This window comes from Grammomys surdaster, unplaced genomic scaffold, assembly GCF_004785775.1.
Source record: "Grammomys surdaster isolate TR1022 unplaced genomic scaffold, NIH_TR_1.0 145, whole genome shotgun sequence".
Taxonomy (NCBI): Eukaryota; Metazoa; Chordata; class Mammalia; order Rodentia; family Muridae; genus Grammomys; species Grammomys surdaster.
In genome coordinates this window covers 4,310,400-4,337,110 of record NW_021604603.1, presented here as the reverse complement: position 1 = coordinate 4,337,110, position 26,711 = coordinate 4,310,400, and the positions used below count along the sequence as shown (strand labels likewise).

At 40.6% G+C, this 26,711-nt stretch overlaps 1 protein-coding gene across 1 annotated transcript in view; it reads left to right on the top strand.

Moving 5' to 3' along the window:
- Ppp1r12b (protein phosphatase 1 regulatory subunit 12B) overlaps nt 1-26,711 on the top strand; it is a 198,072-nt gene that overhangs the window by 40,108 nt on the left and 131,253 nt on the right. Inside the window, exons 2-8 of the mRNA XM_028764608.1 lie at nt 10,999-11,129; nt 17,142-17,260; nt 19,874-20,033; nt 21,027-21,171; nt 22,452-22,526; nt 25,110-25,189; nt 25,938-26,077. Coding sequence (XP_028620441.1) covers nt 10,999-11,129; nt 17,142-17,260; nt 19,874-20,033; nt 21,027-21,171; nt 22,452-22,526; nt 25,110-25,189; nt 25,938-26,077 — 850 coding nt within the window. The remainder of the gene's footprint in view (nt 1-10,998; nt 11,130-17,141; nt 17,261-19,873; nt 20,034-21,026; nt 21,172-22,451; nt 22,527-25,109; nt 25,190-25,937; nt 26,078-26,711) is intronic.

Below are 26,711 nucleotides of genomic sequence, written 5' to 3'. Positions count from 1 at the left end.
ACTTCTAACTCATGGAGACTTCATACTATATTTATGCTATTGTTGTAGATTTATAATTGTGTGTGTGTGTATTAGTTTCCTTGTATGGTAAAGAGTGAACCTCACAGACTCTTGGACACTGTTAGGTGTTTAGTAATGATAGCAACTGTTTATGTAGCATGTGACTATGTTCCATATGCTCAGGGTTTTCTGTACATTAACTTATTCTTTCCTAATTGGGACCCCACAAAGTCTTTACAATTATTGACATGATATTTTGACAGGTGAAGAAGCTTGTTAAAGAGATCACTGAACTACTAATCAGTAGGCCTGGAAGTTGAATACAGGAATTCCATTCCACAGTCTATTTTTAAAATTTAACTAGCATAGTATACTACATAGGGTTATATAACTATTTGTTTAGTATCTTTTACTGCATATGATATATGGAATATATGGGGCATGAATGTGATATCGACCAGTATATTACAGAATTTTGGCTGTACAAAAACTCTTACTTCAAATACATTGGGAAAAGAATTTTCTGTTTAATAGGTCCCTTTAGGATAAATTTTGTGTATTGGCTCATATTGGGTGAATCTGAACTTCCTGTTCTCTCTCTCTCTCTCTCTCTCTCTCTCTCTCTCTCTCTCTTTTTTTTTTTTTTTTGTTTTTAAGACAGGGTTTCTCTGTATACCCCTGGCTGTCCTGGAACTCACTCTGTAGACCAGTCTGGCCTCAAACTCAGAAATCTGCCTGCCTCTGCCACCCAAGTGCTGGGATTAAAGGTGTGTGCCACCACTGCCCAGCTTCCTGTTATTTCTTTGTGGCTTCTATGCTTTATCCAACTTGTGTTGCAGAATTGCCTGCTTTTTTTTCCTAAGCCATGGCTCTTTGCCCAAGCCGTGGCTTTCAAGCTGTACTCCTGTGGCTTGTGAAACACTTGTTTATAGGCACAGAGTGATCTGGAGTTAAATACAAAAATCCCTCTCCATGGAACAGCAATTTATTCTACAAGCCAAGTTGGCAGCAGAATAGACCTTTGGGGGGCTGTGGCTAAAACAGGTAGCCAAGATATGAAGGAGTTTTCTAATCCAGACTCATGCTAATAAATAGGATGGTAATGAAGACGCTTCAGTGGGCTCTTTGTAGTTTATATTTTATACTTAGTCTAATTTTCAGTGGCCAATCCAATTTCACTAATTGTCTACTTTACTCAAACAAAATTTTTAGAGGATTAGACTAATAACAAGTTATATATATTAAAATTATTTTTAGGGAGATGGTATCAAGAATTACAAATGTTTCATAAACAAAGTGATATCTTATCCCTGGCCCATGGACTCAATTTTTAGATGCTTCTATATTGGTAGATAGAAAACATTTATTTAGTTGGTTCTGCAATTGAATATTTGACATAAGTCATTAAGTTATACTTTAAAAATTACATTTATTTGTGTGTGTGTGTGTGTGTGTGTGTGTGTGTGTGTGTGTGTGCTATAGCACTTGTGTGAAGATCAGAGAACAGCTTGCTGGAGCCAGTTTTTCCTTCCAACTTGTGAATGCTAGAGAATGGACTCAGGTTGTCAGGTTTGGTGTCAAGCACCATTTCATTGCCCCTCCACCCTCCAAAAAAAGTGTTCACTATAGAGCTTAGTGTTGGGGTCTGTTGTCTAGTGTGTACTTGGTCTCCAGTGCCACAAAACAAAAAAAATAAGAATTAAAGTTTTTCATATATGTATGCTGATTGTTCTAAGGAAAAAAAATGACCCTTGGTCTTCTTACCAGTACTAATAGACTTCATTTATTATTCTTCAAAGTCAGGACTCTTAGGAGCGGAGAGTAGAGGCTGGGTGGTCGAAGCATGAGTCTTCTCTGTGAAGATAGTACTGGCCTTGAAGAGTGTGCCAGCGTTTTAATCTTTCCAACTCCATTTAACAATGTTAAAATGACACCTCTTTGTATGTGCATGCACATGTGTGTGAGTGTGGAGGTCAGAGGACAGCTTGTGGTAGTTGATTCTTTCCTTCTAGTCAAGCTGTCAGGTTTGGTGGTAATCATCTTACCTACAGAGTCATCTTTCAGCCTCATAATTTTGAAACTTAAGTATTATTAATCCTTAGGCCATATCACAAATCGTGTTTGTTGGTAAGGGAAGAAAGATGTTCTCTGGTCTTAATTTATAAACATGTAGTCTTGAAATAAATGCTAGTCTACTGAGAACAAGAATCATAATTAATGTGACAGTTGATGGGACATTTTGTTTTTTGTGTTTTAAGAAAGCATCTCACTATATAGCTATAGCTGCCTTATAGCCTTAGTCTCACTGTGTGGCCAGGGTGGCCTTGGACTTGTCAATTCTTCTGCCTCAAGCTTTCTTGACTTCTGAGTTAGGGGGAATGTACCATTACGTCTGGCTAATGGAAAATTCTTCACTTCTGCTGTCTCTTGGCCATCTGTGTTTGAAAGGCCACTGATCTGTGTCCAGAGCCTGCCTGACCAGTGAGTGCATAGACAGATATAGTTCTTACCATGAGAGCCAGACATTCTCTGCCAGTGGAGTTCTGAGTCTTTCACACAGGACTGACAGCAGCTGGAGTCACCTGTCACACTGCAGACTGCTCTAATGGTTCTCAGTTAAGCAGCAGTCACATTATATCATGTTTGGAGTGGAAGACAGGTACTTGGAAGGACTGACTGAAGTGCTGGATCAGTCAGTCTTAAGGGCTGTGTGTTAAAGCCTCTTGTAGTGTGATCTGCTGATGGCGGAGATTTCCAGACTTAATACTATGTGACCTGTATAATTTCTTGGCATATGACGAAGTTACCTTATGGGAGCAAAAGAATTTTGAATTTATAGATTTGGAGTTCACAGGGAGCTCATCTATTGTACTGCTCGCTGTCCTACCTAGATTTAGTTTCTGTTTTGGTGTTTATCCAGAATACCTCCAGCAAATCTAGATGTGGTCACACAAACCTGTATTCCTACTACTTGAGAGGTAGAGGCAGGAGGATCAAGTTAAGGTTATCCTCTATACACAGTGAATTTGAAGCCTGGCTACATGATTACCCTATCCCAGCCACTTTACCCCATGGGAGAACCACGGGCTTAGATCTGTCAGGCCTTTACTATTTGAGCTAAAGCTTGGGTTAAAGAAGGAAAGCATTATAGTTAATATATTATTTTGAAAAACTGTGTAATCTTTGGGGGAAGCTTTTCATTTGGAAAAGAAGGGATCAGTGACTGCTGATATTGTCAGTTAATGTAGCAAGAAGTTGAGAGGAAGGCAGTCTCTAGATTTGGATTCCCTAATCTGTGTCAATTTGATGTTTTCTATGACTTCTGTAACATATTACCACAAACTTGTTGGCTTCCAACTACAGGAAATTACTCTTCCCAGTTCTGGAAAGCAGATATCTGAAACCAAGGTATCAGTAGGGCCATATTCCTTCTTGCATATGTGTGATGTATTTAATACCACATCTGTCTTATCTGTTCATCTGTTAATGGGCTCTAGGTATTTCTTCTGGATTGTGAGCAAATGCTTCCATGACGATTGGCTGTATAGATAACTTTTGTTTTGTTTTGTTTTTGTTTTTCGAGACAGGGTTTCTCTGTGTAGCCCTGGCTGTCTTGGAACTCACTCTGTAGACCAGGCTGGCCTCGAACTCAGAAACCCACCTGCCTCTGCCTTCCAAGTGCTGGGATTAAAGGCGTGAGCCACCGCTGCCTGGCCAGATAACTCTTGAGACACTGCTTTCAAATCTTTTGATTTTTATGATTCAAACTCTACTTTTAGATACAACAGAAAAGGCAATTTCAGGGTGTTTGTTTGTTAGTTTTGTTTTAAGGAACCACCTTGCTGTTTCTATAGAGACTATACCATAGTACACTAATGCAATGGACACAGGTTTCATTTTATCACACCTGGAAAAAAAACTTAATTTTTTGTTAATTTATCTATTTATTTTAGTTTTGAGACAGACTCTGACTGTGCAGCCTCACTTTCAGAACACACTATTTAGACCAGGCTGCCCTGGAATTCAGAGATCTGCCTGTGGCTGCCTCCTGAGTGCTAGGATTAAAGACGTGTCAACTGTAGTATTGATTTGTATTTCCAAAATGATTGGTGATCCTAAGTACTTTCTCATGTGTTTTTGGACATTTTAAAACACAGAAACAAGTCTGTTAAAGTCTTCCCCCATTTTTAAAGTTAGATTGCTTTTTATGAGTTTTAAATATACTCTACACATTCTAACTATAAGTTTTTATCAGGCACCTGGATTTCAATTTTTCTCTTTGTTCTAAGGGCAGTCTGAGGTAATTAGCAGTGTCTTTTGGTATCCCCCGACCCCTAAAAGTGACAGTACCTTTTCCATTAGGATCTATTGAAAGTAAGGCAAACAAAGATTAAAAAAATGTAGGAGCTAGGCTATACTAAACCTAGCTTCTGTTAATAAGCACCCAGAGCTGGACTCTGTGAAGGGTTGTTTGCACGCAAAGCAGGTAGCCTTAGAGTTCTCCTGGGACACAACAGCAAGGTCAGCCTTGCGAGCCAGCACTTGGTGGTGCTGACAGTTGGAGGCTATTCTGGGATGCAGAGGACTTTGTTTTGTAAGGCCCTATGCTCCCAGATTAACTCTGGCTTTAGTCAACCCCAAGTCACTTCAGCCTTCCATCTAGAGAGTAGTGTTAAGTACAGTAGAAAGATCACAGTACCCATACTATTGATAAAAGAGTGCTTTCCATTAGAGCGTGTCTTTACTGTATGTTGATTGTGTGAAATCTTTATTTACCAAGCCACTTCTGGAATAGTTCTTTTGGACTAGAATTAAGTATATACCTCTATTTCAGAGCTTAAAACAAATTTTTCTTTAGTAATATTCTTGTGTGTCTTTAGGAAAACAAGCTAAGAGGAAATGCACTTAAGCCACAGATTTGACTAGAAGCAAAGAAGTTCCCCCATTGTTATAATGGTTAACACCCAAAGATTGTTTAGCTTCCTTCCCATGGAAAGGAATGAGCTCCTGTCTGGGCAGAGGCATGGGCAGAGATTTGCAGATGGGTGAATCTGCTCATGGACCATGTCGCAGTCATGAGTCAGCAGCACAGCTGCAGATGGAGTGGGCAGAGGACATCTAAATTTAGTCCTTATCCACTGGAGAGGATCTCAGGGAGTATCCTCTCTCTCTCCTATACTCCAATCATACCCTTCTGGAAGCAAGGCAGGTGGGTGGCGCAGAGGCACTGGCAGTCAGGCGATGTTCAGACTGCATCACTAGGATGGTTCTTTGCAGTTCAGTCATATAACTCCTGCATCTAAGAATCCACAGTACTCTGAAAATTAGGGAATTTTCTGAAATTAGACATACAAATTCCATATCTGGCTTATTCCGAGACATTTTTAAATCAGATTACTTTCCTTCCATAAGAACTAGTGAGAGCCATGGTGAGTGAGGATTAAATACATTTGGTGTGTGTGGCTGTTAAAGTATTGCCTTAAAAACAATGCTAGGAACTGTTCCCAGCTCTCTCAGGTGGGTAGATTCCCAGGGCCTTGGATGAGTACACTGAACTTTTGATAGATACCCCTGTGCATCGGCAGAGCCCTGTTCAGTCTGACTGCAAAAGCTAATGCTTTTAACAGTGTATTGTCCTTCACTTTGTAGAGGAAATGGAGAATGGTTTGAAGAGTTGGGGTACTTTATCTAAAGTAATTCAGAGATTGCTGTTCTTGCCTAATCCCTCTCCCAATAGTCTCTGTTGCGCTCTCTCTCTCTCTCTCTCTCTCTCTCTCTCTCTCTCTCTCCTTCCCTCCCTCTCCCCTCCCTCCCTCCCTCCCTCCCCCTCTCTCTCTCTCTGTCTCTGCACTCAATATGGTTCTGACATTTTAATTGAAGTATATAAAGAAAATTGAGTCTCACATGAATATATACTTGGAAACAGCAAAGGTATTTTAATAGACTGGTCAGTCAGTTACAGGTATTGTTCTTAGATGGTTATCAAAACTTCCAGCAGCAGTAATTTTGTTTCTTGCTTTTTTCTGGTTCTCATATATCTGAAGTTAGCCTTGAACTTGTTGTGCAGCAAAAGATAATGATGAACTAATCCTCTTGCCTCTACCTCTCAAGGGCTGGGATTACAGATGTACACTGCTGTGTATGGTTTATGAGGTTAATGAGGTCATAAACCATGCTGAAGAAGCTGCAGAGAGATGCTGTGTGTATGCTAGGCAGACATTCTGCCAGCTGAACTATATCCCCAACATTGTTAGTTTGTTAAATGTTAGTTGGAAATGGAGACTGAAACTGTATCAATGCACTGTCTTACTCCGTTGCATTAAAACCCATCAATCATTTGGTGTGGTGGCATATGGCTTTAATCCTAGCAGTTGGATATCATAGGCAGGTGGATTTCTGTGAGTTCAAGGCCAGCCAGGGCTACATAGTGAGACCTTGTCTACGAAACAAAACAATAGCAAAACCCATTAATCTAACTTATTCTTTGAATTAATCTTTTACCTATGCTTGGTTTTCTAACACTATTTAGTATTTGAAAAACACAGGCTCATTGATTTATGCAGATCTTTTGAATATAGATACACTTCATTATATAATAGTAACTGACCATACTTGTAGACCAGTGGTTCTCAACCTGTGGGTTTTAACCCCTTTGGGGGTCACATATCAGATATCCTGCATATCAGATATTTACACTACAATTCATACAGTATCGAAATTACAGTTATAAAGTAGCAACAAAAAACTGCACTGTAGATATCCCAGTGTAAGTATCAGAAGAGTATAAGGAAACTGTCAAGCTCTTGATGGTGGCTGTGCTTCGCAAAATTTTGGTTTTCATTTGCATGGTCAAATTTTATTATAGCAACAAAAATTCCTATTTTCTTTGAGACTTTGTTCATTTTGATGTCTGAATAATAAATAGTTTTTTGTTAGTTACTGTTTTCTGTACAAATAATATATTTTGAAAAAGTGGCTAGTTCATCTTTCAACCCTGCCCAAGTACTTTTCCTAGAAACAACCATCATATTGCAGAGCCACAGAGGACTTCAAATATGCTTTCCACTTAGTCACACAGAATACTAAAAAGATATCCTCTCAAAAGGTTTAGTTTTAATTGTTAGTAATCCTTTAAATGGTTTGTGTATGGGATGTTTTGCCTGTATGTATGTCTATGCACTAGGTGCATGCAGTACCAGAGGAGGCCAGAAGAGGGCGTTAGATCCCCTGGAATTGGAGTTACAGATCATTATTAGCTGTCATGTGGGTTCTGGGAATCAAACCTGGATCCTCTGGGAGAACGGCCAGATCTTAATCACTCAGCCATTTCTCCAGCCCCTAAACCAACAATCCTTATCACTGCATAAAAGTCCATTTTAGGTTGAGTGGCCTCTTGATGCAGTTGCCTTGATTAAATAAGGTATATTTACCCACCAGCAGATTTCCCTACCATGGCTTTGGCATCGGTAGTGCGAATGTCAACACAAAGAGAAGACAGTCAATTTTCTAAAATTATCTAGAAGACAAATTTTATTTGGCTAATGAATTCTAATTTTAATGGTTTTGTTTATTTTTTAAATTGGGTATTTTATTTACATTTCAAATGTTATTCCCTTTCCCAGTTTCCCCTCTGTAAATCCCCTATCCCCCCCCCCCGCCCCCGGGGGGTATGAGGATGCCCTCCCCCAACTCATACCCACTCCTGCCCTAGCATTTTTCTACACTGGGGCATCAAGTCTTCATAGGACCAAGGGCCTCCCCTCCCATTGATGCCAGATAAGCCTCCTTCAGCTCCTTCATCCTTCTCCTAACTCCTCCATTGGGATCCCTGTGCTCAGTCTGATGGTTGGCTGCAAGCATCTGGATTTGTATTGGTCAGGATCTGGCAGAGCCTCTCAGGAGACAGCTGTATTAGGCTCCTGTCAGCAAGCACTTCTTGGTATCAGCAATAGTGTCTGGGTTTGGTGTCTGCATGTGGGATGGATCCCCAGGTGGGGCAGCCTCTGGGTGGCCTCTCTTTCAGTCTCTGGTCCACTCTTTGTCTCTGTATTTCCTTTAGACAGGAGCAATTCTGGCTTAAAATTTTGGAGATGGGTGGGTGGCCCCATCCCTCAACCTGGCGGGGGGGGGGCATGTTTAACCTCTGGATATGGTCTAGACAAGTTCTCCCTCCCATTTGTGGGGTATTTCAGCTAATGTCATCCCTGTGGGGTCCTGGGAGGCTCCTGCTTTCCTGGCATCTGAGACTTTGGTTGTCACTCCCAGTTCCCCATCCCCCCATTGCTACACACCTCTGTTTAATTTCCTGACATCTCCAACTCCTCCCATACCTGATTCTTCCCCTTTTTCCCCTCCTTCTCTTCTCTTCCTCCCAAGTCCTTCCCACTCTCTACTTCCCTAGATTATTTTGTTCCCCCTTCTAAGTAGGACTGAAACATCCACTCTTTGACCTTCCTTCCTCTTGAGCTTCATGCAATCCGTGAGTTGTATTGTGGATATTTCACACTCTTTGCCTAATATCTACTTATCAGTGAGTACATACCACGTGTGTTCTTTTGTGACTGAATTACCACACTCAGGATGATATTTTCTAGATCCGTCCATTTGCCTGTGAATTTCATGAAGTCATTGTTTTTAATAGCTGAGTAGTATTCCATTGTGTAAATGTACCACATTTTCTGTATCCATTCCTCTGTTGAGGGATATCTGGGTTGTTTCCAGCTTCTTGCTATTATAAATAAGGCTGCTGTGAACATAGTGGAACATATGTGCTTATTACATGTGGGAGCATCTTCTGGGTATATGCCCAGGAGTGGTATAGCTGTGCCCTCAGACCACCAGACTGATTTCCAGAGTGGTTGTACCAGCTTGCCATCTTGCCAACAATGGAGGAGTGAGTGTTCCTCTTTCTCCACAGCCTCGCCAGTATCTGTTGTCACCTGAGTTTTTGATCTTAGCCATTCTGACTGGTGTGAGGTGGAATCTCAGGGTTGTTTTGATTTGCATTTCCCTGATGACTAAGGATGCTGAACATTTCTTTAGGTGCTTCTCTGCCATTCGAGTTTCCTCAGTTGAGAATTCTTTTTTGAGCTCTGTTCTCCATTTTTTAATAGGGTTATTTGGATCTCTGGAGTCTAACTTCTTGAGTTCTTTGTATATATTGGATATTACCCCTCTATTGGATGTATGATTGGTAAAGATCTTTTCCCAATCTATTGGTTGCTGTTTTGTCCTATTGACAGTGTTTTTTGCCTTACAGAAGCTTTGCAATTTTAGAGGTCCCATTTGTCAATTCTTGGTCTTAGAGCATAAGCCATTGGTGTTCTGTTCAGGAACTTCTCCCCTATGCCCATGTGTTCAAGGCCTTTCCCCACTTTCTCTTCTGTTAGATTCAGTGTATCTGGTTTTATGTGGAGGTCCTTGATCCATTTGGGTTTGAGCTTTGTACAGGGAGATAAGATTGGATCAATTTGCATTCTTCTACATGTTGACTGACAGTTGAACCAGCACCATTTGTTGAAAATGCTGTCTTTTATCCACTGGTTTTAGCTTCCTTGTCAAAGATCAAGTGATCACAGGTGTGTGGGTTCATTTCTGGGTCTTCAATTCTATTCCACTGATCTTCCTGCCTGTCACTGTACCAATACCAAGTAGTTTGTAGTACAGATTGGCAGGATTAATATAGCTCTCAGCCTCCTGCATGCTAAGAGTCAGGCGTTTAACCGCCCTGCTGGGCCCTAGGCAAGTTTTAAAAGGCTGTGTTATTCTAGGCCCTGGATTTTCCTGTTTGGGAACTGTCTAAGCCTGAATAATTATCCTTGTCACTATTTCTTTGCTTTTCCCTTTTGCTTTTATTGTTGAGACACGGTGTCTCTGTGTATCCCTGGCTGTCCTGGAACTCACATGTAGACCATGTTGGCCCCGAACTCACAAGAGATTTGCCTGCCTCTCTCTCCCCAAGTGCTGGATTAAAGGCATGCATCATCATGCCAGCTTCCTTTTTATTGTGTTAAAGTAGCCTTTTTGTTTCTCTTCTTCCTTCCTCCTGCCTCTTCTCTCCCTCCCCTCCCCCTCCTCTTCCCCTTCTTCCTCCCCTCCCCCTCCCCCTCCTCCTCCCCCTCTTCCCCTCTTCCTTCTCCTCTCCCTCCCCCTCCCCTCCCCCCCCCTTTCTGTGCATGTAGAAGCCTAAAGACATCCTTGGTGCAATCTGAGGACAACCTCATGTGATGTCTATCTTTGTTTTTTGAGTCAGGGTCTCTCACTGGCCTGGAGCTTGCTAGTAGGTGAGACTGGCCAGCCAATGAGAACTACAAATCTGCCTATCTCTGCCTCCTAGCTCTGGAATTATTAGTATATGCCCCCATGCCAGCTGTTTTTTAAAGATCCTGGAAATGGAACTAGCCCTGGTTTTGTTTTGTTTTTATAATTTAGTGAAATTGAAATAGAGTGTCACTGTGTATGTAACTAACCTCAGCCTTGAGCTCTTCCATAGCCTTCCAAATGCTGGAGTTACAGTTATGTCCCACCATGTCTGGATCAACCATATTTCATTTTGAGTATTTTTAAGCTTATTAAAGATTTAAAGTCCTTTATTCAAAAACAGCAGCAACAACAACAAACTTGTGTTTTTCCCTACTTGCTGTGATGAAGGCAGAGAACATTATCTGTCTGCAATTACAAATGCACTTTCCCGTATCATTCAAAGCCATTTAGAAAAACACATGAAAACATTTCTAACACACTTCCCCTTTTATAACAAAAATGCTGCAGTAGCTTACCCATTTACAGCGCTGTAGAAATCATTCACAGTTAATCCCACTAATACTGAAAACAATATCAAATAGTGCTTCTAAGTTGGAAGTCATATTTCAGCCACTTACTAGGAAAAATGAATAGTGCATCGGAAGTGCTTGCCACTGCCATTGTCCAGAGCAGTGTCTGGACATAATAGAACTTAGTAAATACTTATTGAATGAATCAATGGGCTTTTCTTTTCAGGCCTGTATTGATGAAAATTTGGACATGGTGAAGTTTCTGGTGGAGAACAGAGCCAATGTAAACCAGCAAGACAACGAGGGCTGGACACCTCTGCATGCAGCAGCTTCCTGTGGTTATCTCAACATAGCAGAGTGAGTGAGCGTCTGTTGTGGGCTTGATGCAGATTCCTCCTCTGTTTCCCAGAAATTGAATTTCACAAATAGTTGTACGTTTCTTTAAATTATAAAATCCAGAAAATTGACTATTAAGAGCTAGTTGACAGTGTGCTTTGTATCTAAATGCAGAGTTCTTAGCTCCAATTTTTGTTTGCTTCTGTTTTCATATAATTCATAATTTCTGGACTATTCAGAGGCAACATTAGCCTGGTATGCTGTCTGGCTAATTTCCAAACAGCATAACACAAGCATGTGAGTTGTAGGTTTTTAACTTTTCTGTAAACCTGCTTTTTGTTTATTTGTTTGTCTTTATAAACATTACTACAGTAAATAGCAAATTATGAACTGGAACATATGGAACCAAGGCAAAGTAGTGATTGGCAGTGTGCTCCACATCGGTGGAATGACTATGTTTAAGACTTTAGTAGCTCTTGACTTCCGTGGGAGGAGATTGCCCTGCCTAAGATAGAAGAATTCTGATCATGTGGCACCTACCATACGAGAAGCACAAAGTAGGTGTCTAGTATATGGACGGATGATCAGGATTTTATTTCTTCTTAGGAAAGAAACTTGGGCATTTGAACATCTTTAAAATTTGCAGGGCAAATTTTAATTGCTAAAGTAAATCTAATAAGGATAGTCTATGGTCTTTTGAAAGCCAGATTGATTAAGTCTTTTTAAATGATATGATTGCAGCTAGCATATTTTTTTCTTAGTAAAGAGCAGGCAGCCATGTAGAGGTCTGAGAACTGCATTTTTCCAGGTTTCCTGGAGCATCTCTTATGGTGGGGTTTCCGTTTGACCCAAGGATTCTTAGTTAGAGAAGTTAAACCCACAGAGTGTCTGAGCAGAGACACATGAGGCGCAAGTGCAGGTGGTGGACAAGGCTGTTGCTTAAGACTGTGGATAATTGCTGGGCAGTGGTGGTGCACGCCTTTAATCCCAGCACTTGGGAGGCAGAGGCAGGTGGATTTCTGAGTTCGAGGCCAGCCTGGTCTACAGAGTGAGTTCCAGGACAGCCAGAGCCACACAGAGAAACCCTGTCTCGAAAAACAAACAAACAAACAAACAAAAAAAAGAAGACGGTGGATAACTGAATTGGTCTCAAAGCCAAGACCTCTGGGTAGTAGAGTTTCCCTGGTTCTTCATTCTTCTCCCTGCTCTGTAATAGTAAAGATCTGTAACCTCCTCCTCAGCACCCAGGCTGCCTCCATTTCAGGCCCATAGAAAAGCTCGGGTTCTCATCTACACTCACTCATGTCGATGTTCCGGTACAGAGGTGCTAAGATGACTTCTTTGTCCATTTTCGACTTGGAACATTTACTTAAGAAACAAGACATATCAGCTTCATTTGTATTTGAGTGTGCCTTCAGGTAGAATGTTGTGATTGAGCCACACAATCTCATTACATTCAAGAAGTAATTTTTAACCCATTTTTCTTTCCTTTCTCACTCATCTAAGACCAGCTGAGTCTTAAAATTAGAATAATATGTGGTGGTATCTTTCTGGGAAGCTGCATAGAGGGAATTATTATAATGGCTTTTGTGGTTTCTTTAATTCATTTTTAAAGACAAGCATAGTTCCTTCGGAAATAAATTTAAAATTAGAAATCCTTTGCTCAGTCAAATATTACCTTCACTGGAGTAAGCTTACAGTGACCATCACAGATTCTGATATGAATGTCTGACCATAGTGAGCTGATCCACTGGCGTCCACTGCAGATGTGGGCGGAGCTAGAGACAGCATGCCTCAGTTTACCTTGTAGCACATATATTATTGTTAGACAGGTGTTTATTTTACTGTCTCTATTTGTAATATTTTTATACAACAGATCAGAGAAATAACATGATTGTCTAACTGGGATTGGAACCGAGCCATGGCTCAGCAGTTGGGTACTGGCTGCTCTTACACAGGACCTGAGGTGGACCTGCAGCACTCACTTGGCTTCCTATAACCCTCTATTAATTACAGTCCCAGGACATCTGGCACCTCTTCTGGCTTCCAAGGGCTGTGCATACATGAGGTGTACGAACATTCATTGGGACAAAACACCTATATATTCAAAATAGTAAAAATATTTCTTTTTTGAAATTAATTTTTATTGGCTATTTTATTTACATTTTATATGTTATCCCCTTTCCCCATTTCCCCCTCCCAGAAACCCCCTATCCCATCCCCCTCCTCCTGCTTCTATGAGGGTGTGCCCCCGCCATCCACTGTTACCTCCCCACCCTCGAATTCCCCCACACTGGGGAACCAAGGACCTCCTCTCCCACCTATACCTGACAAAGCCATCCTCCCAGACATATTTTTTTAAAATTAATTAGTGAGGGGCAGGGTATTACCATATAGCTCTGGGTGATCTTGGGCTCATTTAGTCTAGGCAGCCTTGAACTTCAGTCCTTCTGCCTCAGTAGCCCAAGTGCTGGGGTCACAGATGTGCGTTTCCTCTACATTGGCATCTGTTTGTGTCTTGAAGAACTTATATCTTAAATTTATTTCTAGGATAATTGCTAGCACTGGCCTTCAAGGGAGGGGGAATGAAGGGCAGAGAGACTGGCTTCTTGAGGAGACCACAGCCATGCTATTTCATGATCCTTGGTGATCTTTTATTGCCACATATTTCTAACTCTGTATGGATGGTGTGTGTGTGTGTGTGTGTGTGTGTGTGTGTGTGTGTGTGTGTTTAAGTTTGTTTTTTCCTTATTTTGAGTTCAAGGAGAATACTAGTTAGCTGCATTATTTTTAGTGGTGTTTAATTCAGAAGCACCAGATTTGCCCAAGCATTTAGCATGACATATAGTTTATTGCAATGCTAATATATTTTGAGGTTTCTTGAAAACATATTTTTATTTCTGTGCTTACCCCCCTCCTTAAAAGAATAGCAAAGAGAGCCAGTGAAATGGCTCAGCAAGCAAAGGCACTTGCCACCAAATCTGATTACCCAGGTTTGATCCTTGGAACTCACATGGTGGGGGAAAGAACTGATTTCTGGAAGTTGTCATTTGGCCTTCTTGTATGTTCTGTAGTACACTCATGTGCACATATACCAATAAATAAGGAAATAGATAAATGTTAGGAAACAGTAGCAAAATACCTTTGACCAATGCTCAACTTGTCTTTCCAGGGACATATGTGGCTCTAATGGCAATTCTGAGCCTCTCGACAGTTAGCAGGCTCCTCCTCTTTCCTGCTGCTTACTAGGTCATATCTCTTACTCTTGTTCAGTACAAGTGTAGTGCTAAAGGGTTTTATTTTTCTCCTATGAATGGGGTGGGGGATGTGGAAAAATAGAAAGCTGTATTCCTTGGTAGAAACCAGTTTTCTTGATCATTGTCCTAAGAACAGAAAAGGGAGAAGCTCAGCCTGTATAACCTGAGGATGTTGTGCCTGAGCCATTATGGATGGATACATGTTAGAACAGACACCAAGATTCATAGAATGCCAAGAGAGAAAGTATCAAGATGCCGTCGAAGAGCTGCAACTAGTGTTTGCAGGGGCAGGAAAGTAGCAGTAAAGGAAGGAAAGATAGAGTTCAGTTGGGAACAGGCAAGATTCTTGAAGGCATAAAATTTGAAATGGACCTTGAGCGATGTGAGAGGTACCTACAAGGAGAAGAGAAGGGAGTGTGTTCCATTCACTTGTAGGAAACAGCTCATCCTGAGGGCAGGGCTGGATGTGAAGGGATTGGAGGAACTAGGAAATGACTGTGTTTGATTGCAGTATGTATTTCAGTGCAACCAATATTTATTATCATGTACTTATTTGTATATACTGTTTATATATTGATTTCTTTTCAGTGTACAGGATGTATGGTCGAATGCTCACTTGGCTTGAGGGGAAGAAACCAGAAAAGAAAAACTATTGGCTATAGAGAAATGAAGGAATAATTAGATACAGTGATGATATTCAGTAGATTTAAAAATACAGATAAGCAGCACATAGCTTTAGAGTTGAGTAAAGTGTCTTTCTCTGAGTCTCTGAGGGATGAAATGCCACTAAGCTGTGCCTTAGTCAGTGTTCTATTGAAGATACACCTGGCCACAGCAACTCTTATAAGAGAAAACATTTCACTGGGGCTGGCTTACAGTTTCAGAGGTTTAGTCAGTAGTCAGGCAGGGAGCATGGCAGCACACAGGCAGACATGGTGCCGGAGAAGTAGCTGAGAGTTCTACATCTGGATCTGCAGGCAAGAGGGTGTAGGGAGGAGACTCTCTAGCTTTGATATGGGCTTTTTGAAACCTCAAAGCCCACTCTCAATGACACACTTCCTTCAACAAGGCCACATCTCCTAAGCCTTTCAAGTACTGCCACTCTCTAATGACCAAGTATTCAAATTTATGAGTCTGTTGGGGTCATACTTATTCAAACAACCATAGGCTGTATATATGTAGAGTTGATATGTCAACATTTATTGAGCCCCTATTATTATACCAGGCACTGAGAAAGCAAAGTTAGGCTTTTAATTTCATTTTTAGTGATTATTCCCCTCCTTTGTGAACTCTCAAATACACTGGCCATAGATATATTGACTTTATTTTAAATCTAACCCATCTCAAAATGTGGGTTTTTTTTAATATTATAGTAGCTCAATAAATAGTGATTGAATTGTTGATGTTTATTGAATTGTTGAATGAATTGAAATATAATTTACATAGTTTTTCTTTCTCTTTTTAAATACCTCTGAATATCTGATAGCACTCCTAGAATTATTGGGATTCTAACTGGCTTAAACTAATTTGATTTAAACTTACAAGACTGAGGCTAATAGTTTCTGCCATGTTCTAGTTATGTGATTTTGAGAAAAATCTCTTTTTTTCTTACTTTAATTTTTTCATGTGAAAATTACTTAACATACTTGAACCTTGGTTCTTTAAAATTTTTTTAAATATTTAATCTGTCTCTGTGTGTAGTGGTTTGCATATAAAAGTCAAAGGGCCACTTGTAGGGATCCTTTATCCCCTCCCACCACGTAGGAATTGAAGTCGGATAGTCGGTCTTGTCAGCAACCCTCCCCCCCCAGCTAAGTCATTTCTCAGACTTGGAGCCTCAGTTTCAGAAAGAGTAGAGTTCTTAGCTGTATTGATGTTGTCATCATCATAACTTTGTTTAAGATTGATCTGTATGCATATGTGTGCAAGAGTGGGAAGGAGCAATAGAGAAGGGAAAAGAGTAGAGAGAGAAAAACTTTGAAAATTAAAAGATGCAGGTAAGGTACTGAAGTTATCAACTCGCTCTTCTCCAATATTCTGTATGGAGTTGTATTGATTCAGAATCTGCTTAGCATTTTAAATGTTTCTTCTTTAGTAATTTAGTTTCCTTTATGAGTGCAGATTTATATAGATGGTTTGTTTTGTGGAAGTATAATTTGTTCAAATTCTAATATATGCTTTTATTCTTCAGCTTTCATCTGTACAACAGTACTAAGTAAACTTCACCTGATACTGTAAACATTTTCATGAGAACTGGTTACATGGCTTTTGAGTGTTCTTATTTATAATACTTGAAGTATAGTCTATCTTTCTGAAAATTCAGTTGGATTCTAGGAGGTTACAGGGGTGAGGACTGCATGTCCTCCCTATTTTACCCAATAAGACAAGGTCACACTTTGTAGTATAGGCTAGTCTTGAATTCAGCACGTAGGCTCAACCTTGAGCTCCCCCGTCTGTGCATTCCAAGTGCTCGGATTACAGCTGCGGGCTGCACACCCATCCTCTCCTCATAGTATTTAGAAAGACTTAGTATTTCTAGAAGTTCAAGAATTGGTGTGTAGGCAATCTTGACGTTGCTCTTGTTGGGAAATGGAGAAACCTATGGTCCTAATTATCAAAGGCTATAGGGTGTGAAATTAATAATAAATGAATAACAAAATATCTCATCAGCACCATATTTAAAACCCCAAATATACCTTGCTGTACATTGAACTCAAGACACACAGTACAAATTGGTATCAGATTGATAGAGATAATACTGATTTTTGCCATGCAGGTATTTTATTAGCCATGGAGCCAGTGTGGGTATTGTGAACAGTGAAGGTGAAGTTCCTTCTGACCTTGCAGAGGAGCCAGCCATGAAAGATCTTCTTCTGGAACAAGTAAAGAAACAAGGTAACCCTCCTCACACTGCCCTCTTCATTATCATGTGACAGGACAGGATTAATTCTGTCTGCACAGCATTAGTCATCAATTACCAGTGTCACATTCTTTTTAATAACTCACACAGGCATAGGCCAGATGCCCAAAGGATGACCAGGCTTTCCTTGTCTTTGCTGTTCTAAGGCTGTGTACCCATCTTGTAGCTAGGAGTGCCCTGGGGAAGATCATGGACTGTTCTTTCTGTGTGGGTACATTGTATTGTAGGCAATCTTGACGTTACTCTTGTTGGGAAATGGAGAAGCCTATGGTCCTAATTATCAAAGGCTATAGGGTGTGAAATTAATAATAAATGAATAACATTATTGTGTTATTGTATTGTACATTGTTGCACAGGATAGCTTGAAGAAAGGCCAGGATAGCATGGCCAGCTCTACTGTGTGACTTTGGGTGGGTGTCTTTCCCTCTGGAAACTTGCAGGTGGTGTTGTGAAGCTATTTATTAAGACCTCTGAAAGGGTCTTTAGTCAGAGTCACCGGAAACTATTCTGATAGTTTCTTTTGTTTGTTTGTGTTTTTAAGAGGCAGGGCTTTCATAGCCCCACATGCCCTAGAGCTCCCCCTGTAGCCTGGACTTCACCTCAGACTTGCAGTAATCCTCCTGCATCTGCCTCCCTATGTTGAGATTACAGGTGTGAGTTACCATACCTGGTTATAGTAGTTTCTTAAGGTAAGAAACCTAACCTAGAAGAGTATATTCTGAAATTGTATATTCTTATTTTGTAGTTTTAGAAGAAACTCATTTCAGGAAATAGGGTGGAGCTCTCCTATCACACACCTCAAAGTCATTTTGTTTTCTTTTTACACACAGTCTTGTCCAGGCTGTCCATGGACAGCTGCCTCGAATCTTCTTTCTCCATCCCAGTATTTCAGACATGCATCACCACACCTAGCTTTTGAATTCTTTCATTTAATGTTATTGAATATCCATGGACAGCAGGTCTTAGGATTCTGTTGAAACTGTCATGGAACTCTGGACAGGATCTGTAATGATTGGAAACAGGGAAGGCTCTTCTAAGCATCAAAGTTATCTCTAAAGCTTTAGTGGGCTTTCATGGTGTGGTCCTTTGGAACACTTGTTTGTTTATTGTTCAAAGCTGCTTTGATGCTGCTGCATCAGCAGAACTGAGTAGCGCTGGCAGACTGGAGGGCTGGGAAATCTGAAGGTAACATTAAGTATCTACCCCTTATAGAAAGTATCCTGGGCTTGCCTTAAGTGATGAATACTCTAAGTTGTATTACTGAGGTCCATACTTGGTTTTGTGCTTTACTGAATTAAAGTTTTTATGCTAAATTCATTAGCTCCTAAAATGTGTGTTTTTTTTTAAAAAAAGATTTATTTATTTTATAAATATGGATGTTTTGTCACCTGTACATCTGCACATCAGAAGAGGGCATCAGATCTCATAGGACTACAGTTGTGAGCTGCCATATGGGTGCTGGGAATTGAACTCAGGACCTTTGGAAGAGCAGTCAGTGCTCTTAACTGCTGAGCCATTCATCTCTTAAAATGTTTTACAATTTACAAGTGTAAAAGTAAGTTTTAGTTTCAGAACCAACTTTTTTAAATTTTGAATTCTGTCTCTTCCTTGAATGCTTTGATGAACAAGCATTTATATGTGTGTTTCACGTCACAGCACTCAGAACTCCTACTGTGTCTAAGTGGGCTTCCTTTTCACCCTATGCATTTCCCATACCAGACAGGCAGTTCTTCAGCAGTTAACAGTGGTGTATTTAAGAGCCAAAAAGAAGACTAAAAGCACAGACAAAGTCTACTTATGAATATGGAACCTTTTGAATGAGTGTGCTTGTGTTCAGAACACTTCATTATTTTGTATAATAAAGAATGCTCTTTCTTAAGGCCCTTTTTTACTGGCCTAGCTATAGAAGAGCTCTTGGATTATCTCTGTATGATTGTAAGGGAAACAAAGTCTGCATTGCCTTAAAAGTAGACTATATAGCATTGGTTTCAGATCACTTTCTAATCTCTGGATTGCTCTATGTGGCTTCAGGTAAGTATATACAAGTACATATGGAAATGAGCTTTAGAAGGAGGTCACTCTTGTAGTGTATCATACCTGAAACGAAGACTTTGACAGTATTCTTGTGGTGTAATGAGTGGAAAAGAAAAGTGCCAAGAGTATCCAGGAGTTCTAATGTTAGCTCTGCCACTGACGTGTTTGAGGCCATATGCAAAGCATCCTGTATTTAGTTATGGAAGTGGGGTTACCCCACCAGATTGTCATATAACATGTTAAAGGACTTTAGCATTTGAAACTTTATGCAAATATTGTAAAGTAAAAATAGTATCTCCTCTGATATTTATGTTCTGTTGTAAAGTGTTAGGTGTGTGTTCTTCATGAGTGTGCACCACATAGTGTTTAGTCTGGCTTATTTAGATCTGGCAATTTTGTAATACGAATGGCATTGCCTTAGATTTGATCAGTTATCAGCTTGATGCGGGGACTGTTATTTGTGGTAATATTTTTATGTTATTAAGCTAATGAAATATCTTGTCAGATTTGGGTGGAGCTTTAGTAACACTGCTGTCTGTTTTTTGCTTCTGCAGGAGTTGATCTAGAGCAGTCAAGGAAGGAGGAAGAACAGCAAATGTTGCAGGATGCCCGCCAGTGGCTCAACAGCGGGAAAATAGAAGATGTGAGGCAGGCTCGCTCAGGGGCCACAGCCCTGCATGTAGCTGCTGCCAAAGGTTACTCTGAAGTCCTCAGGTATGGAGGAAGAAGGATAAGTATATACAAGTACATATGGAAATGGGTACTGGGAGAAGATGGCAAGAGTTTTAGAGGCAGAAACCTTTAACCATGGTGTATTTTCTTGTTGTTGGTTTCCTCTTGTTTTGCTGGTATTCCTTCATAGGTGTGTCGCTCTTCCTAGTATGTATGATGTTAGATAGACTTGAGGCACAGTGACACAGGAAGACCTCTTTCAGCTCTGTGACTTGTTACTGGTTCTCCTAAAACCTCCTTCTCTATGATTATACAGACCTGTGATCCTTCTGCTTCTACGATTTAGACAATTTCTGGGCTTATTAAGTCAATTATAGATCTTGAGTATGCAATATCCAGCTTTCATAAGAGAATTAGAGAGTGGTACATGCCTGTGCACGTGCTCGTGTGGTGTGTGTGTGTGTGTGTGTGTGTGTGTAGATAGCTCCCTGGGTAAAAGCATCTGCTGCTTTAACTTGATAACATAAATTCAATCCCCTACATGGTAGAAAGAGAGACTGATTCCTCCAGGTTGTCCTCCTACCTCTGCTTGTGCACTGTGGCATGTGTGTACCCACATTCACACACACACACACACACACACACACCAAAGAAATCAATTTAAAATGTAATTTTAAAAAGCAAGAAAAGAGAATTAGACTCAACTATTTTACCTGTTTTACTTTTCTTATATTCATGCTTTATTTGACTCTTGGTGTTTAGTGTTGACACAATTTGCAGAATACATGTTTGTTTCAAGTTGACAAAAACTGACCAGCACAGTGTAACATGGATATGTGTAGGGAATGCCATATGTGTAACCTTACAGTTCAGTGAAGATTGTAAGGGATGCTCAAAGTGGTGATATGCATAGTAGGCTATCTCTTAGAAGGCAGAAGAAATCATGGGACGTCTGAGGTATTAGTGGAGTAACAGCTTGTTTGGTGGAAAACTATAAAATCAGTCCATAGATGTACCTTTTGGGTTTTCTTCTAGGCTTCTCATTCAGGCTGGCTATGAACTCAATGTTCAGGATCATGACGGCTGGACTCCTCTTCATGCAGCTGCACACTGGGGAGTGAAAGAGGCTTGTTCCATCCTGGCAGAAGCACTCTGTGACATGGATATCCGGAACAAACTGGTTAGTGAGCCTGAACCTCTGAAAGGGCAATGAGATCAGGTGGCTCGGTGCCTAGCGCAGGCTTGAAGTCTCTGGTCAGTGTCCAGGACTGCACTGGGCTGTGATGTCCCCCAGCTCCTTGCGCCACTGCTCACTCTCTCTATAGAACAGTTAATACTGAAGCAAAGTCAAACTCCGCCAACCAAGGCATCTGTGCCTACTTGTGTTGAAGCCCCTAAAAAAAAAAAAAAAACAGGAAATGAGTTTGCTCTTGACAACAAATGAACTTTGAGAGGCCCAAGGTCCCTGTCTATGGTGAGGTATGAACATTTTCTATGTTTCAACTCTTGGTCTTTTAACTGCTGAGTTCTTGGCACGTGGACTCCTTTAAGAGCAGTCTGTAATGGCAATGATTATTGCATTTTGACTAAAAGCAATCCCATCAGTCTCACTTCAAGCAGCTTAGAACCCTGAGACTCTGTCTCTTGATTTTCTAGAGTCCAGACACATGGTCCTGTCTTTTTCACATAACTCTTGAATCCTGGTCTCATTCTTAGACTATACAGAATATGTAATCGTTCCCGTGTTTCGTAAAAGAAGTAACGTCCTGGCTTCCCTCTTCTTCCTTAAAGGGAGATCATTCCTGTTAGTCTTCAGTGTGAGTGTGACCCAAGGGCATTTACTGAATCTATCATCACAGTAATACTTTAGGACAGGTATAAATAGGGATTCCCCTAGACTGTTTGTCAAGAGACCATAAGCATTAGAACTAGTGTAGTGATTTTCTCACTGTTTTGACCACAGAACTCTGTGTTTGAAGAATTTGCTGTTTCTTAAAATAGCTTTTCTGTGACTCATGATGGCAGCTCAATGTAGAGTAGACAGATTAGGGAAACCACTATAGATTGGGCATCTCCAACCCAAGTCTGAAATCTGAAATGTTCATAATCGCAGATTTTATGAATACTTATATGCCTCAAGTAGAAAATTCCAGACCATGAAAGCACAAAATTATTTAAAATATTATAAAAAATTATCATTGGGCTATATTTGTACAATAAATGTGAAACAAATACATTTGATGTTTATACTTAAGTCTTAGTCCGAAGATGACTGTGTGTGTGTATGCATATATTCTAAAATCAAAGCACTTCTGGTTCTAAGCATTTCAGAAAAAGGAGATTCAGCTTATATCACAGAAATAAAAGTCAGTCAGTAAGTAAATAGAGAATAGACCCTGAAAAAGTCCTCTGACTGCTGCTTCTGTTTTCTCTCTGTCATGGTGGCCTGTGCTCTGCTAGGGCCAGACGCCGTTTGATGTGGCTGATGAAGGTCTTGTGGAGCACTTGGAGATGCTTCAGAAGAAGCAAGATGTGGTAAGTCTGGACACTCTCACAGCTTTCCTGGCCGTGAGCAGTTCCTCTGGGTGTTTGAGTCCCATGCTTCAGTGTCATCTGTTCAGTGCTGAACTGGATGTATCTACATTTTACAGATGCTGTTCCCTTCAGAAACTATCAACAGTATGTTTGAAAAACCATGTTGTAAAAGGCTACATAAAATAGCCTTCAGGCAGCTACAGTTCATTACAGAAAGGAATGTATTTCTTTTTTTTTTTTTCTTTTTTTCAAGACAGGATTTCTCTGTGTAATAGCCATAGCTGTCCTGGAACTCACTCTGTAGACCAGACTGGCCTTGAACTCAGAGGTCTACCTGCCTCTGCCTCCCGAGTGCTGGAATTAAAGGTGTACATCACCATGACCCCACTGTGTTTCTTTCTTAATGAGGTAATACCGCAAAATTGTCACATGGTGTTGAATAGTACTTGATTGGTAGTGATTCATACTTATTTCAGATTGAGAAAACATCCAGAACTTAGTCCTCTTTCCTCCTTACTTTAAAACCTTTATTGATTTTATCTGCCTTTCTGCCTGGTGCTTTGCTGAAGAGCTACATACACGAATGGAAAGCTACCAGGTACACAGGTGAAGAGTGACCCGCTCACATCTTCTCCCAGTGAGTAATTGAACAGGGGAATAAAATTAGTTTGGACAGAAAATAAAAGCCCAACACTGGCTTTCCTCCTTCTCTCCCGTTCACACATAGTGTAGGGTGTGGAAACTTAAGTTTAGGACAAATATAGGAAATAGCGTGGGTTTTGATTCAGGACTATATGACTCTGGAGAAACACAGATCAAGGTCTCTGACATGGGTGTTTGTATCATGACTGAACTGTTGAAGCAGTGACTCTTGTTACTTTAGGCTCAGTTAGAAAGCTACATACATGAACTTCAGACAAACAATGTACGGTTCATGTTTCCTCTGCTGAGTATTCAGGATCACTTGCATGATAGCACAATCCAAAGGCAGTGTTAACACACTGTTAGTAGCATCAGCCTTCCTTAGGCAAATGCACCACTTTACACAGTTAAGTTTTTGTTCTTGCAAACCCTTATCATCTGTCATTTTTAGAGTAACATAAAAACTTCGAACATACACACTCTTTAACTAACGTAATTGGGTTTGGGACATAAATGATATCTCTCATCACCCATTTGATTTCATTCCTTAGCCCAGGCTAGTCTGAACTTAGTCTTTCTGCCTGAGCCTTCCTAGTAACTAGTATGATGGCCTGCACACCCAGGCCTAGCTTCCTCACAATACCTTGCTGTTCTAAAGGGAACAGTGTTTGTCTCTGTCTTCTACATAATTTTAGGATATGTTACACGTGTAGTTTTATCTACCGCCTTTTGCTCCTGGATCGGCTATGCTACCAGCTCCCTCCCAGCTTCCCTTTTGTTCACCTTTACTTCTGGGAGGTGACTGTGCTACCGGTCCTCCCCTAGCTTCCCTGAATCCAGGTATAAAAGACACACACACACACACACACACACAGTTTGTTACTTTACAACTTGCCTTCTAGGCACAATTGCTGGGTGTTACTGTCTTCTGCCTGGAAAAGATAGAAATTTATTATCTCCATCTCCACTTGCCCTAAACTTCAGTGGCTAGTCCCACCTAGCCTGTGCCAAACATTCTTGGCCACTCCCCTGTAGTGGAGACCACAGGCCCCAGCTCCCCCAAGACCTCACATGTTTCCTCCAAAGCATGGCAGAAAGACCTCTCTTTCCTTCTGCGTTTTCTTCCTAGAACCTGAAAGTCCTGTCTGTATCTCCTGCCCAGCAATTGGCCCTGGCTTTCTTTACTGACAAATCAAGAACCAATTGGGAGACAAGACTTTAGCATCAGAACCACCCCCTTCAGATATAAGTATATTTTGTTTAGAGTATACATCTAAGTACCAGACCGTTTCCTCTAAGTCTATGGTTTCTTTAGAATTACTGCTAACTTACTTTGCTATGTGAGTCATAAAGCATCCTCTCCAGGTTTCCTTTGGCTCTTTGCCCTTATAAGCTAGGCTTTTCTCTTCATATTAAGGTTTGGTTTGGGATTTTGGAGGGATAATTTTCTTAAATCTCTCTTCTACCCTAGCCCAAGGTTTCTTAGTCCTGCCTGCTCCCCTGATTATACAAGGGTTTCCTCAGCTCAGAATTTATCTCTTTGTCGACCACTGTTTCAGTCCCTAGCAAGATTTGGGGATGCAATAGAACTCAGTGAAGGCCTGTGTGATTATTTTTAAAACCATTTATCTGTCCTACTAGCATCTTCTTGTTATTCATGGTTCTCTTCTATCTATGTGTTTTCTTCTTCTACTTTGGATAAGAATTTTCTTCTGTTACTTTTTTCCAAGGAGAAAGTAGTGTACAAGTTGATGATGTGTTTGTCCTTTTTTTTGTTTGTTTTTTTGTTTTTGTTTTTTTTTTTGATTCCCTTTTCCTTCTTTGGCTTATGTCTTGTTTTTTATTTTTTGTTTTTTCAGCATGATAATACCTTCTCAATACTATTGATTTTTCACAAATTGTCAACTTTTCCCTCTTTCTCTCTATTTTCTCAATTTCCAGCTTCGAAGTGAGAAGGAGACACGGAATAAACTCATCGAGTCAGACCTGAGTAGCAAGTTTCAGAGTGGACTCTTTAAAAAGTAAGATACAAGCTTACTTGTATGCAAGGAATGGAATGCGCTTGTTGCGCTCTCTCTCTCTCTCTCTCTCTCTCTCTCTCTTTCTCTCTCTTTCTCTGTGTGTGTGTGCACTCGTGCATGCATGCATGTGTGAGTGTGTTGAGCATTTTTATATTAAAATGATTCTGTTTCATTTCAGTCAAATGATCTTCCAAGTGTGGAATGTTTGTGGATAGAGAGAGGTAGTGCTGAGCTGGGCCCCTGAGGATGAAAGAATATGTGTTACACTGAGAGACCATTCTGGCAGCATCTCTTCTACCCTAGCCCAGGGGTTCTTAGTCCTGCCTGCTCCTCTGATTATACAGGGGTTTCCTCAGCTCAGAATTTGTCTCTTTGTCAACCACTATTTCAGTCCCTAGCAAGATTTGGGGATGTAATAGAACTCAGTGAAGGCCTGTGTGATGATTTTTAAAACCATTTATCTGTCCTACTAGCATCTTCTCCTTGTTAGTCACGGTTCTCTTCTATCTATGTATTGAATAGACAAAGTCCCCTTGAGTCATACTCTAACGTCAGTAATAAACCTTAGACTGTTGAAAAGCCAAGGTCCAAGAGAACAACACACGGGTATCAGAAGGATCTTCATGTTTTTACTGTTGCTTCTACATACAGATTTATAGATTTCTTCCCTGTATTATATCTGACTGTTAGCAAACTTAAATGGTTTGTGTCATTTCTGAGTTGCTTTCAAATTGTACTTTTAATTTAGCAAAGAGAAGATGCTTTATGAAGAAGAGATCCCCAAGTCCCAAGAAACAGAGGAAGAAAACAAAGAATCCAGCAGCTCCAGCTCAGAGGAGGAGGAAGGGGAAGATGAAGTTTCTGAATCAGAAACTGAGAAGGAGGCAGGTAAGGCAGAGGCCCTTCATGTGTACTGCTTGTTAGGGGGGGTCAGGCCTCACAGGCTTCCAGAAAGAGCTTGAAGTAGTTCCCAAGAAATTGAATTGCTAATGACAATATGCTTATAAAAGCCTTGAGCTAAGTTAAAATATACCTGCCAGTCCTGACACAGCCATATGGAAAGGTGTGTGGAGAAATCTTGCATGAAGGAGTCAGTTGTCCTGCCTTTAGACTGATAGTCATAGAAACTAAATGCCAACAAGCCAGTATGCTAAGATGCATGGGGTTTATAGGGCTTTAAGTTACTATTTGCAACACACTGGTAAACTTGGCATTTAGTTATTATGTGACTTTGCTTCTTTAAACTGAATCCTAATTTTTTTTCTTATTTTGTAAAGCTTCTTCAGTTCCTGAGTGAGGGAATTAATGAAAGAACAAATCAGACTTACTTTTATTATTCTAATTAATAATACATTTATCCTTCATGTCCATGGGAGATTGTCTCAGGAGATAACCAAAATCTTTGCATGTACAAGTCTGCCTGTCTGTCTGTTTCCCTCTCCCTCTCCCTCTCCCTCTCCCTCTCCCTCTCCCTCTCCCTCTCCCTCTCCCTCTCCCTCTCCCTCCCCCTCCCCCTCCCCCT